Here is a 12332-nt window from a genome sequence, read left to right on the forward strand (position 1 = left end):
ACGGAGATACTATGTCACATTTTATTATTAAAGGCAGTCACATGGTTCACTACTGTCGACCCCATCACGTCGATACACAGCTCTAAATCGTTTATGACGAACGTATTTATGAACACAACTTTGTGTGGCTCACTGTCCTAGGTCACGTTGTACGATGGCAAGCGGCTTGACTAGCAATAAAACTAGAGTACAAGTGAAATTTTGTACACACCTTCAAATGTTAAGCAATATTTATATTTGTACAGTCTCATTAGTTGATATTTCTTGTTTTGTAGTTTATACATGCAGGCAGATTTATTCTCATGTTCTAGCAACGTAGATCATGCCTCTCACTGAGCACAGAAATCGACAAAATGTACATAGTTAAGGTATTTGTTATTCCCTACCCTGCTATTAAAATCATCATCCTAATAAAAAAAAACTTGGACAACTTATTAACAATGCGTCTCTCTTAAAAACCTCTTTAATAGTTCCGCTTTGGCTTCAGGTTTTTCACTATTGACTTCCTAACTTAAGCAAGGAGCAAAGTAAGTAGAGATAAAGTCCGGGACAGCGAGGGAAAAGCAAGAGCGCATGCGGAGAGCGCGCAATCCGTCATTGCGTTTTGAAGGAAAAACTTTTCAAACAATTTGCGCCAAACCGGCGCACCACATGTTTCGAAGCTTGCGTAAACAGTCCCACGGCGTCCTTTTGCACCTCATGGCAAATGGCAAACATCGCGGCGAACAAAAAGCTAATAACAAGCTGCCAAAACTTCTCGCGTCTGTCCCTGACTCGTCCAAGGCCTGGCCCGGCCTGGCCCGGGGCGTGTGCACTCGTGTGCACTATACTCGCGGCAGCTTTCTAGGTCAGCCAGTGGAGTGGCAGCATGGGCGCAACGCCGGCAGCACGCCGGCAGCGGCAACCCGGGCGAACCCACACGGCTTTGCACTCGACATGCCACGCCGCTCCGCACGGCTCCGCCTGGCCCCGCGTGGCCCCGCACACCGTCACAGCTCACAGCCCGGCGTCGTCCGCGGACGCCGTGGAGGCCGCGCCCTGGCCGCGACCGTGTCCGTTGTGGTACACCCGGAGGGGTGTGTACGATCCATTCACATTGTGTCCTGTCAACAGAGACAGCGTACAGTGCTGTGGCGTCAGTGGGAAGGGTGGGAGGTCTGCTGCTTGGCGCTGCTTGGCGCGGGGTGGCACAGCGGTGCAGCAGTGCCGCTGAACACCAAATGCGCGCGCCGGTGTGGTCGAGCAAGTTGCCTACCTCCGCCCTGCGCCTGCCAGCGTCCTCGCTTCGTTCTCGGACTGACAGAGAAGTGGAGGTACACTCTCATTCAGGGGTGTTCTAAAACTTGACGCCTTTAGTCGCTTGCGTCAAGTTTTAGAACACCCCTGAATGAGAGTGTAGGCAACCCACTCGGCCCTCTCGACACCGGTTGTGTGCACTGTAGTGTTGAGCGGCATTCGCTGGAGCTCAACCACGACCTACTCCCGGAAGGGCATGCTTTGAGTTTCGAGTGGCGGGGAGAGGGACCGGCGCACAGCGCGGCGGGTAGGTGTGATGGGTGTCGTGCGCCAGCGTGCGCTACTTGAGGCAGATGAGGCACAAGTCCCCCGCCATGCGGCACAGCAGCGTGAGCGTACCGGCCAGCACGGAGCGGTCGGCGAGCAGCGCCTTGCGTTTCTTCCTGGCCTTGCCGGGGTCGCCGCCCTGGAGGCAGCAGTGGTACAGCACGAAGTAGAGCACGGCGACGACGGCCGCGGCGCCGGCCCCCGCGGCGTACAGGGGCCGCAGCTGCTGCAGCTGGGGGTCGTCCGGCGGCGCCGTGTCCTGCTCGTCGTCGGGCGGCAGCGCGTCGCGCGACAGCAGTCCGCCCAGCAGCGCGCCCAGCGACCGGCCCACGCCGAAGTGCGCCGCCACGCACACGGCCTGCGCCACGGCCAGCAGGCGGCGCGGCACCAGCGCGCCGAACGCCAGCACGGCCGTGGTCCACATGATGCTGAGCGTGAACACCTCGGTGGCTTCCAGCAGCGGGATCCACCAGGGGCTCCACATCAGGGACAGGCCTGCCAACAGTTCACCGCGGTTAAAACTGGACCTCCAAGTCGTTCCGTCGCTCCGTCTCTCTCGCACCCAACGCCCCAAGTGTGCGACAGAGACAGGCCGACGAAACGACCCCGCAGCGCGCACGCCTCGTCAACTGACCGGCGTAGCGGATGATGTAGAAGGTGAAGGCGGTGATGAGCAGGTTGGACGAGCCGCAGTAGCGGATGAGGCTCTCGGAGCGCCACAGCAGCGGCACGGCGGGCAGCACGCCGGCCAGCACGTTGAGGCCCACCAGCAGCTCCGGGGTGGCGCCCCAGGCCGCCGGGCCCTGCACGTCGTCCTGCTCGAGGCCAAGACCCTCGCGCTGCAGGCCGCTCACGTGCCAGGGCAGGTACGAGTCGATGGCGGAGCAGAAGGCGCCCAGCATGGCCAGCACCAGGAAGAGCGCGGCCGCCTCGCAGCTCGACTTGCGCGGCGACTTGCCCGCGGGCCGCACCGCCTCCCACCAGCTCGCCGGCGCGCCCAGCGGCATGGACCTGCCGAGGAGCAGTCACTTAAGGCCTGGCCAGGGACTCGGCAGTGATTCGTCGTTCGTGGCGGTGCACTGTGACGGCATACTCACGGCGAGCACATGAGGACGGCGGCGCCGAGGATCATGCAGGCGGTGAAGGCGAGGATGGGCACGCCGTAGGGCGGCCAGCCGGCGGGCACGTTGGGGTCGGCCGTGGGGTAGGGGCTGAGGTAGCCGGCGAGCGGCGCGGCGATGGCGGTGCCGAGCAGCCCGACGGCCATCTGCCGGCCCAGGTCGGCCTTCTCGCGGCGCGGCAGCCCGGCGCGCTCCCGCGTCGCCACCACCAGAGCCGTGTCCACCATGGCCAGCGCGGCGGTCGGGAAGGCGTCGGCCAGGCAGCGCACGCCCAGGTAGCTCCAGAAGGTGAACACCGGGTCGCCCACCAGCACCTGGCACTGGCTCTGTGCCAGCACCGACCCCTCCGCCGTGTAGGGGTGCTCGATGTCGCACAGCACGCGGCAGGCCGGCGTCAGCGGGGAGGGCAGTGCGCAGGAGAACGACTCGGCTGCGAGCAGATTAAAAGGGTGAGACGGACCTGGACGGACCGACGAAGCGCTGTTCGGAATCAAACTGCAGGCCGTCCTGGCGGTCCTGGCTGCCGTAAAGCACGTCAAGAACATGTCCCAAGAAACGGCCCTCCTGGGAAAGAGTGCCTTTGCTTGTCGTGCGCACGGCGTCGCCAAGGCCTGCGCCGTGGCGTGCTCCGTCGTCCCCAATGTGCGCAGCGCAGCGCGCGTGCGTGCATGAGCGTGATGGTCTTGATGTGCAACGACATGTCGGGCCCTGGAATCGCCTAGCATTCCTGCGGGCGGCGTGACCCGGCGTGGCGCACCGCCGTCACCGTAGTCACTCTAGTCACGCGACAGTGGCGTGGCCCGGCCTGGCCGACCAGACGGATCAGACCACCACGTCGGCGAGGGCGAGGACAGCGGAGCCTGCCCTGGCCTGCCCTGGCCCCGGCCGAGCCCAGAGCATGCTGAGCATCGGGTGGCGTGTCACCGCGCCGTCCTCGTCCGGAGCGGGCATAAATAGGTCCCTTGCGGTGGCAGCCTAGATGACGCCTTGTCGGTGCACTGCATAACCACGCACTCCCCCTTCCCCTTCTTCCCCTCCCCCGCACTCCCGCAAGGTCGTGCAAGACAAGCCCTCCGCCACTTCACTGCCTACCGATGGGGTAGTGGCACCACTGGCTCTGGTCCGCGTCGGGGTTGGTGGCGTGCTGCAGGGAGGCCTTGATGGTGATGCCCGAGTCGTTGACGGTGAACACGTGGCACGTCCGCGACGAGGGCGAGGCGCCGCCCGGGCCGTCCGGGCCGCAGATGTGCGGGGGCTCGACGGGCATGGTGCGCAGCCGCGGCAGGCGGTCGTCGGCGTCGGCGGCCACGGACGCGGCGGCGGACCCGCGGGTCCTGGTTCGCTGGCGTCCGCTGCCCGCCGTCAGAGAGTCGGGGCACTCGTACTCGCAGTGGGTCAGGTACAGCGGGCCCACCTGTCGGGGAAAGCCGTCAGACATTGAACGCAGTGTACAGTGCAACGCAGTGGAGAGAAAGAGAGTAGACAAGTTGACGAGTGAATGGTCTTCGGACGGGGAGGGGAAGGCCAAGCCCAAGGCCAGGCCCGGCCAGGCCCCTCGTTCAAGGCCAAACGGACGCACCTGTTGTTGTGGCCAGCGGTAGCAGGCGGGCTCCATGCAGCGCTCCTGCAGCACGGCCGCGCCACTGCCGTTGCAGCTGAAGCTCACCGACGGCCTCCTCGCCTGCAGCAGTGGCAAACCGCCAAACGGCGAGCGGTCAAAAGGTTGCGAACACACTCGGGAAAACGGGAAGGAAACCAAAGCACCCACCGGAAACCAGGTGACTGACGGCAGCAGCAGCAGCGCGCTGTAGCACACGGCGGCGCCCAGGACGGTGAAGGCGAGGAGGAAGCGCACCTTCCTGGCCTCGTCGGCGGCCTCTGCCTCCTCATCGCGCGGCGGCTTGTCCGGGGCCGTGAGCGGCGCCGCGTCCTCCGCCGCGTCTTTCCTCTTCTTCTTCTTGCTCTCCTCGTCGTCGGCGCGCGCGCGGCGGCGTCGGTGCAGCAGCGCGGCCGCCACCAAGGGGCCCAGCAGGCCGGTGAGCGGCGCGGCTGCGGACACGACGCGGGCCTCGCGAGCGGTCAGCCCGGCGGCGCGCATGTGCAGCGGCAGGAAGGGGACCAGCGCGCCGATACCTGCGGACACCAAGCCAGCCGCCACCCTGGTTGTCAAACCGCGCAAACTGCAGAGATTGTCCCCCTTAAAGGGGACCGCGGAAGGCCCGCGCCCGCCGCCCACATCGCGGCGCGTTCGGCGGTGTGGCGGGGCGCGGCGTTCGCTGCCGCCGCCGTTCCGAGAACACAATTAATTGCCGCCAATCAGAGACGCGCTGCGTACGCTGCGCACTGCGAGTGCAGGGAATGCCGAAGTCCCAGGAATCTGGAATTCACGGTGTCGCGTCGCTGCTATTCTCGGGCAGCGCCCGCGGCTCAAGCCGCAAAGGGGGATTTAGTAGTGTGCCGTACGCACGAGACTCTAACAGTGTGGGCGGCCACTCGCCGGTCTGAATCCGAAGGGAATTGAGTGTGTTCCCAGGTACGCTTGGGGCACGCATTGTTTCCGAGATTGGCACTGTAGGGGCAGTAGACTGATTCGTCTTTCTGTCTCTCTCGCACTCGTTGGGCGCCCCGCGTGGGTGCGAGAGAGACAGAGTGACGATAACGACGCTCGGAATCAGTCTGCAGGGGAAGAGGGGGAGAGTGAGAGAAGCACGCGAGTTCCGTTTGACCCGCCAAACTGTACAGGCGGCGCGGCACCAGCGGGAACCAGGGCAGGGCCGGCAGCATGCCGGCAGGCAGGGGGGCCGGGCAAAGAGGAACAGTCAGGCGTCAGGCTCAGCTTTCTCAGGACGAACGCGGGCATCTCTACGCGTTCGGGAAAGGAGAGAGAGCATCGACGACTGCTCTTCCCTCTTCCACCTCGATTGACACCATGTTCCGCTCCGCCCTCCGTGCTCGCGCCATGCCGCCATGCCGTCGGGGCGGAGCGCGAAGCAGCGCGAAGCGAGGCGTCCCTGTCCCCGTCGCGACGTCGGCGAATGCCGGCCGCGCACCGTTCTTGTACTGTAACTCTCGCCGCTCCAAGATGAAAGGAATCGAGTAGAAGTGGAGGTGAGGTGCATTCCGAGACGCGTTTCAGCCCTGGCGAGGAATGTTATCGAGGCATCGCCCCACGCGGCCGGGCAGGGCCGGGCTCATACTCACCCGCGAAGAAGAAGAAGAGGAACACCTTGAAGGAGGCGAGGCTCGGCGGCGCCCTGGCCGCGCCGGCCGCGCCGGCCGCGTCGCCATCCTTCTCCCTCATGTCGTCGTGGTGTCGCCGCGCGCTGCGTGTGTCGCCGTGGCGGTGGAGACCGTCAGCAAGCAGGCGGGGCGGCGGCCGGGGCTCGGCGGGGGCGGCGGGGGCGGCGGAGACTGCGGCTCCACTTGCCGCTCATCGCGGTGCGGGCCCTGTCGCTGAGGCGGGGCGCGGCGGGGCGGGGCGGGGCGGCGGCAATCGCTATCACTTTTGCCACGATGCGCAGCGGCGGCAGCGCCGGGCCAGCCTCGACAGCCCAGGCGACAGCCTCGCCTGCCTCGCCCGGGTCAAGCAGCAGTTCATTACCGGTGACATCACTCCGTCCACTCCGTCGGCGCGTCAAGCAGCCGCCTGCGTGGTCGCCGTGGTCGCCGCCACCACGACGTGCTCCGCGTTCTCGACGTGCTTTGCCTGCTCGACTTGCTTGGCCTGCTCTACTACTTTGGCTTGCTCGACTGGCTTGGCCTGTTCGACTTGCTTGGTCTGTTCAACGTTCTTGGCCTGCTCGGCCTGCTTGGCGTCCTTGACCTGCTCGACGTTCTTGGCCTGCTCGACTGTCTTGGCCTGCTCTACTTTCTTGGCCTGCTCGACGTGCTTGGCCTCCTCGGCCTGCTTGGCCTGCTCAGGCGCTGCCGGCGGTGCGGTGACGGCGTTGGGGGCCTGCCCCTCCTCCTTGGGGGTCTTGTTGACGAGGGCGCGCACGGAGCGCACCCTGTTCCTGGTCCAGTGGCGCAGCGGGCGCGTCCAGTCCCGGATGCGGTAGCGCGCGGGCCGCGTCAGCAGCGCCGCCCTCCTCCTGGCGGGGCGCGTCGCCTCGCCGACCCAGGAGGACACTCTGCGCGTGAAGCGGCGGCCGTGCGGGTGGTCGGGCTTGGCCACGCGCCGGGCCCACTGGCGCGCGCGCCGCGTAGCACGCCGGGACACCTTTCGGCCGCTCGCCGTGCGGCCTCCCGCCGTTTGGCCTGCTCCGTGCCGGCCGTGGTGGGCGGGGGGCCCGGGGACGGGGCGCGACGGGCGCCCTTTTCGGTGGGCCGGGGGCCCGCTCCAGCAACGGAGGGTAGGGCGGGGCGTGGCGCCGCCCCCCGGCAGGGCGTCGTGGCTCGGAGGAATTTGCGCGGAAGCGGGGGCCTGCGGGTGGTTTGGATTCGCCGGGCCCAGGGCCCCGCCGCGTAGACGCCGGTACACTCGAGTTATTGCCTGTGCACGCCGCCGCTGCTGCTGATTCATTTTGCCTGACTTGAGTATTTTAGGATTTCTGAAAAAACTAAATGTGTATCGTGGTAAGGGGGGCCGCTCTGCAATAATGAAGGTTTGAGTCGCCGCAAACAGCAGGGCGATTTGAATCTGAAGAGTGAAAGTGCGACGGAATACACGCTCTTTCAAGTGTTTTTGTTCGCCTTGGGCGCCGGGCGTCACGGCGTCACGGACACGCTCCGCGGCCCAGCGGCAATGGCCAGCCTCGTGACCAGCGTGGCGGCGAGTGCCGAGTAAACGCGTAAACGGCCGGGCATGCGGCGCGGGGCGCAAGCAGGGCGAAGGCAGGGCGAAGGCAGGGCGCAGCGACAACACTAGCGGAGGCTATTATGGGCGCCGAGTGCACAACGCGACAACAGCAGTGCTGGGGTCGTGTTGAACAGTTCACGGGGGGGAGGGAAAGTGTTCTAGTGTGTGTGTGTGTGTGTGTGTGTGTGTGTGCGCGCGCGCTGTAAAATGTACAACCGCGGCATGGATTTCCCGTCCATCATGAAACGAAAACCCTCGCGCCTCTCATTCTGGCGCGACGCTCCGGCCGGCGGCGTACCTGTCTCCTCCCGGCGCGCTCAGGTCCTCGGCGAGGTCCTCGGCGACGACCTCCAGCGGCTTCCGCGCAGTCGACGCAGCCAGCCGCGCACGCCCCGCGCCCAGTCCTGCAGCGCCCAGCGCGCTCGGCGACCCGCGCCGCCCAGACAGTCGCAGGCGCGCTCCCTCCGCACCGCCCTCTTGGAAGGCCTGCTGGCCCTCTCGCGTCTGGCCGTGGTGGCTCTCTGGCAGCGCCGCGTCGAGCACCGCGTCGAGCACCGCCTTGGACACCGCCTCGAGCACCGCCTCCTGAGACAGAACACGCAGCCGATAAAAGACACATTGCGGGAACAAAAATAGGTCGACAAAAGCTAGAAGGTCTGTCTCAAAACGCAACAAACAACAACAACAACTTGATTCGTAATTAGCTATGGCAACAGATGGGGCGGGAGCCATGGACCATTCGCGCATTTGGGCCTGAAGCAGACAGAGAGGCTTGCGCAGTGCCCATTGGCGGAGGAGCGATTTGGGTCGATGGGCCCAGCCTCGCGAGCTGTTCTGGGTTATTCTGCGTGCTAGCACTGCTAGCACTGCTAGGTCCGAAGAGAAACGCGTTGGCCGTTCGCGTGCGCAGAGCGGCGTAATCCGGCGAACCGCTGGCATGGCGCCACCCAGTCAGTAAAGTCGAGCAGAAATCGAGCGGCTCATTTCGAAGGATGATTTTTCTCAGCTCAACAGAGTGCCTTGTGCGCCCTGGCCGCTGGAGCATGTCGCTTGAATGCGAGGGGGAAATCACTCGCGTAATAGTCGGGTCACCGATTCCTAGTATTACGCGTAATAGTAATAGCGTAATAGCCAAATTTTTAAAATTTTCCCTCTTAAGGGTCCGATTTTAGCCTAAATCTGGATATTTTGGAGCGTAATAAGCCTCCTGTAATAGCGTAATAGAACGTAATAGGGAGTAGTCGGGTCACAGTTTTTAAGAGTGATTTCCCCCTCGCTTGAATGCCCCAGCCTCCGCCCTGGGTCTGTGCTACAGCAGCGCCGCAGCCAGGCCACGGCTAGGCCACGGCCAGGCGCCTGTCACTGCCAGGGTAGGCCCGCCCGCCACGCAGGTGCGCGGCGCGGGGCGGCCCACCCCGGACTCCGCGGGCGCTTTGCCGGTTCGCTTCTGGCTTGGCTTTGAACGCGCCGACAGAGACAAACCTCGGCGCGCCATGCCGCTGCTTTACCGCTCTCCTCTCCAGGGGCGCAACCAGCAACCCCCGGCCGAACCAGAGTGGCGGGCAAAGCCAACTTATCAAAATCAGTGTCAAAACTTGGCAAGGGCGCGCCGCGCCGCCGAAAAATAAACTGCGCGCGGGATATTGCTTGTCGGAGGTGCTGCCGAGCAACAGCGGGCTGATTCCGAGCAGTCCTTCGTCTCTCTCTCTCTCTCTCTCTCTCTCTCTCTCTCTCTCTCTCTCTCTCTCTCTCTCTCTCTCTCTCTCTCTCTCTCTCTCTCTCTCTCTCTCTCTCTCTGTCTCTCTTCTCTCTCTCTCTCTCTCTCTCTCTCTCTCTCTCTCTCTCTCGCTCATGGGGTGTTCCGTAGCGGTGCGAGAGAGGCAGAGCGACGAAGGCGCTTTTCGGTACATCAGACTGCAGCAGCGCTCACGGGGTGCGTTCGACCTTGAAAGTGTCGAGTCAAGGTCCGAGGGAGACTACCGGGTTTTTCGAACGCTCCCCTGTGGAGCAGCCAATGGGGACGCCCTCCGGTGGCGGGAAATTGGGAATTTGAAATGATTTCAACTCCAGGCTAGCAGTGCGCTGCGCCACAGCCTGGCCTGGCCCGGCCTGGCGATGATAGGATCAGGCCGCCACTGCCAGGCCGTAATCCCGCAGCCCGGCGCAGCCCGGCGCAGCCAGACCGGATAGGCCCCGCCGTGCCTCGCGGGCCGACCGCTGGGCTTTCCCTGCCGGCAGTCCTCACTCTTTAGCTGTGTGTGTACACTGTTTTCGTTGTTACAGCCTATCTCCCCCGGCTCTTTGTACGCATCAGTTTTATTATCTGTTCATTCTGGTCGTTACATCGCCGCCGTGCCTCCGCGCGCCTCCGTTCCAAACCCCCGCAGAGCCAACAGGCTGGCCCGGGGTCCCCCAGTCCCCTCATTGACTGGTCTGGCATGGCGGCCGGGCCGGGTCCTCTGACCCGGGCTTTGAGAGGCCACACTAATCCCTTTTCTATCTCAAAGTTTTCGACTGGGCTGACGGACTTGACTGGCAGTGGCGTGGCAGTGGCGGACGGAGAGGGGGAGGGAGAGCATCATCTGGACTGCATTCCCTGGCAGGACGGCGCACCCCGCCCCCGCCACGCCCCGGCCGCGGGCAGAGGGGACTCTTTTCCTCATTGAGCCCCTCCAGCCCCTCCAGCCCCTCCTGCCCCACCAGCCCCGTCAGGCAGGGCCAGCCGGTCAGATTCACCTGCCGTTTCCGCTTCTGGCCAGTGGGAATTGATTTGCTTGGCTTTCAATGATTCTGGATAACAATGCACCCATCACTCAATCCGCGAGGTCCATTTTGTCTGCGGCTCCGCCGGCCGGCTTGGCTTGAGCTCGCCCGCAATTAGGGCCAATTTGATGACATAAGACGGGTACTATTTTTAACCGCGGTTGCGCCATCAGCGCGGTGGGCGGAATTGCCACGATTTTAAGGTCGCGGCATACTTTGAAAAAAGCCTACGGCCAGCGACAGAGAGCGTCCTCCCAGATTTAAAGTGCAGCGGATTTTCAAGGTCCAGACAAGGATGCCCACCGATGCCCACTCACACACTCACACCCACGCAGCGCATGGAGGCCACACCTACTCGACTGCGCAGGCTGCGCCGCGGGCCGTGCTTGCCGTGCTTGCCGTGCTGTACTGCAGGGGCGTCTCCAATCTCGCGGCTCACTGGTCCTGGCCGCAGCGTGGCCGCAGCAGCGCGGCACAGCGCGGCACAGCGCGGCACAGGCGCGAGGCTGCCCACCGCACTGGGCCTCACTCAGACGGTCATACGGCGACACCATACGGAGGTGGTGGTGATGAAGAGATGTGATGGTTAACCATGAGGACTTTCAAAAGGCTTGCCGATGGTTAAAAAAAACGAACCTACGTCTTTTGGGTTCCACTGATCAGTCTCCCTCCACTCCTCCACAGACACCTTTCCTCGGTATGAATCGGTGTTGAGCCGGGCCGCACAGTTTGTAGGGGCGCGGGCCTTTTTCGAAAAATTGTGATTTCGAATTTTAACGTTCAATTATTTTTTTTCAGTGGCGCCTTCTTACATGTCCAATGCGAATTTTAAAGAGCGCGGGGGAAAGTCTCGACGTTTCGGAGTTTGGGCGCCAAACGTAAAGTCAAAGCAGGGCCAAGCAGGGCCAAGCAGGGCCAAGCAGGGCGGAGCAGGGCCAAGCAGGGCCAAGCAGGGCCAAGCAGGGCCAAGCAAGGCCAAGCAGGGCCAAGCAGAGCCAAGCAGGGCCAAGCAGGGCCAAGCAGGGCCAAGCAGGGCCAAGCAGGGCCAAGCAGGGCGGAGCAGGGCTCACCTGTAGCGATTTCGGGGCAGGCGATCGGCACTCGTCGATCACGACCTCACTGCGCTGCACCGCTGCACCGCGCTGGCCGGAGTGGCCGGTTCGCCGCACGCACCCTTCCTTGCGTCACGCGGTCACGCGTCAGGCCCTCGCCTCGGTCAGGCCCGTCAGGCACACCGCTAGCCGCGCTAGCCGCGTGGTCACGAGCAGCGTGTACACTGTTCGGTCCCGCCAAACTCCGGCACTGCCTTTCCCTCGCTTCGTCCGCTGCGTTTGGTGTGGCGCCTCGGTGTGCCTGCACTGCCTGCACTGCCTGCCTGCACTGCCTGCCTGCACCGAGCGACGCGCTACTCGACACTAGCTGGCGGCCGCTCCGCGTCGCTCCGCGCGCCTCGCTCCACGCCCTGCTCAACCCGTCGGTGGCCGCGTGGCCGTCGGGCTAAATACAGCACTCTGTGGCGCGAGGCGCGACGCGGCGGACCGCCTCGAGTAACTCCTTCCTTCCTTCCATCCAGGGCCTTGCGGCGTGAGCCGGCGTGAGCAGCGGGCTGTCTCTGTCTCTCTCGCACCGCTACCAGACGCCCCAAAGGGTGCGAGAGAGACAGAGCGACCAAAAAGTGAGAAAGGGGGCGTTCGGAATCAGCCTGCGGCACCGCGCCGCGCCGCCCCCACCTCACGCTTGTCCACGCCGTTGCTCCGCTGCGGCGCGGTGCACAGTGGGCCAGAAGACCGGTGGAGGCGGCCATAATTCCGGGCGCGTTTTGAGCCTCAGAGTCGCTAAATGGGACTCGAACCGAACGTGTGACCCCACCAATGGATCCCTCGTTTCGGAGAGCAATCCATTGGTGGGGTCGCACGTTCGGCTCAAGTCCTGTTTAGCGACCTGGAGCTCAAAACGCGTCTAGAGTTTTGGCCGCCTCCACCGGTCTTCTGGCCCACTGTGCGGTGTGTCGTCCGCGTGTCCCCTGCTTTGCTGCTTGGTCCCGGCCGTCCCGGCCCCGGACGCCGCAGCCCTGTGGGGCAGCCCGG

At 64.1% G+C, this 12332-nt stretch overlaps 1 protein-coding gene across 1 annotated transcript; it reads right to left on the minus strand.

Moving 5' to 3' along the window:
• Positions 1 to 3: 3 nt before the first annotated feature.
• Positions 4 to 7206, minus strand: LOC117646326. The gene is made up of 10 exons (XM_034387202.1): positions 7177 to 7206; positions 6404 to 6597; positions 5886 to 6007; positions 4453 to 4817; positions 4264 to 4365; positions 3777 to 4098; positions 2661 to 3114; positions 2198 to 2574; positions 1636 to 2058; positions 4 to 1103 (listed from the first exon to the last, which is right to left on the minus strand). Exons 1-10 carry the CDS (start codon positions 7204 to 7206, stop codon positions 997 to 999), a joined length of 2496 nt encoding a protein of 831 aa, XP_034243093.1. The 3' UTR covers positions 4 to 996.
• Between the last annotated feature and the right edge of the window lie 5126 nt (positions 7207 to 12332).

This window comes from Thrips palmi, unplaced genomic scaffold (genome assembly GCF_012932325.1).
Source record: "Thrips palmi isolate BJ-2018 unplaced genomic scaffold, TpBJ-2018v1 HiC_scaffold_19, whole genome shotgun sequence".
Classification (NCBI taxonomy): Eukaryota; Metazoa; Arthropoda; class Insecta; order Thysanoptera; family Thripidae; genus Thrips; species Thrips palmi.

Excerpts from the sequence above, each read along its gene's own strand:
- LOC117646326 (XM_034387202.1), bottom strand. The coding sequence starts at position 7,206 with ATGAATCAGCAGCAGCGGCGGCGTGCACAG. Across the intron at positions 4,366-4,452 it reads CGTCAGTCACCTGGTTTCCG|GCGAGGAGGCCGTCGGTGAG; the intron begins GTGGGTGCTTTG and ends CCACTGCTGCAG. Across the intron at positions 2,059-2,197 it reads CTACATCATCCGCTACGCCG|GCCTGTCCCTGATGTGGAGC; the intron begins GTCAGTTGACGA and ends AACTGTTGGCAG.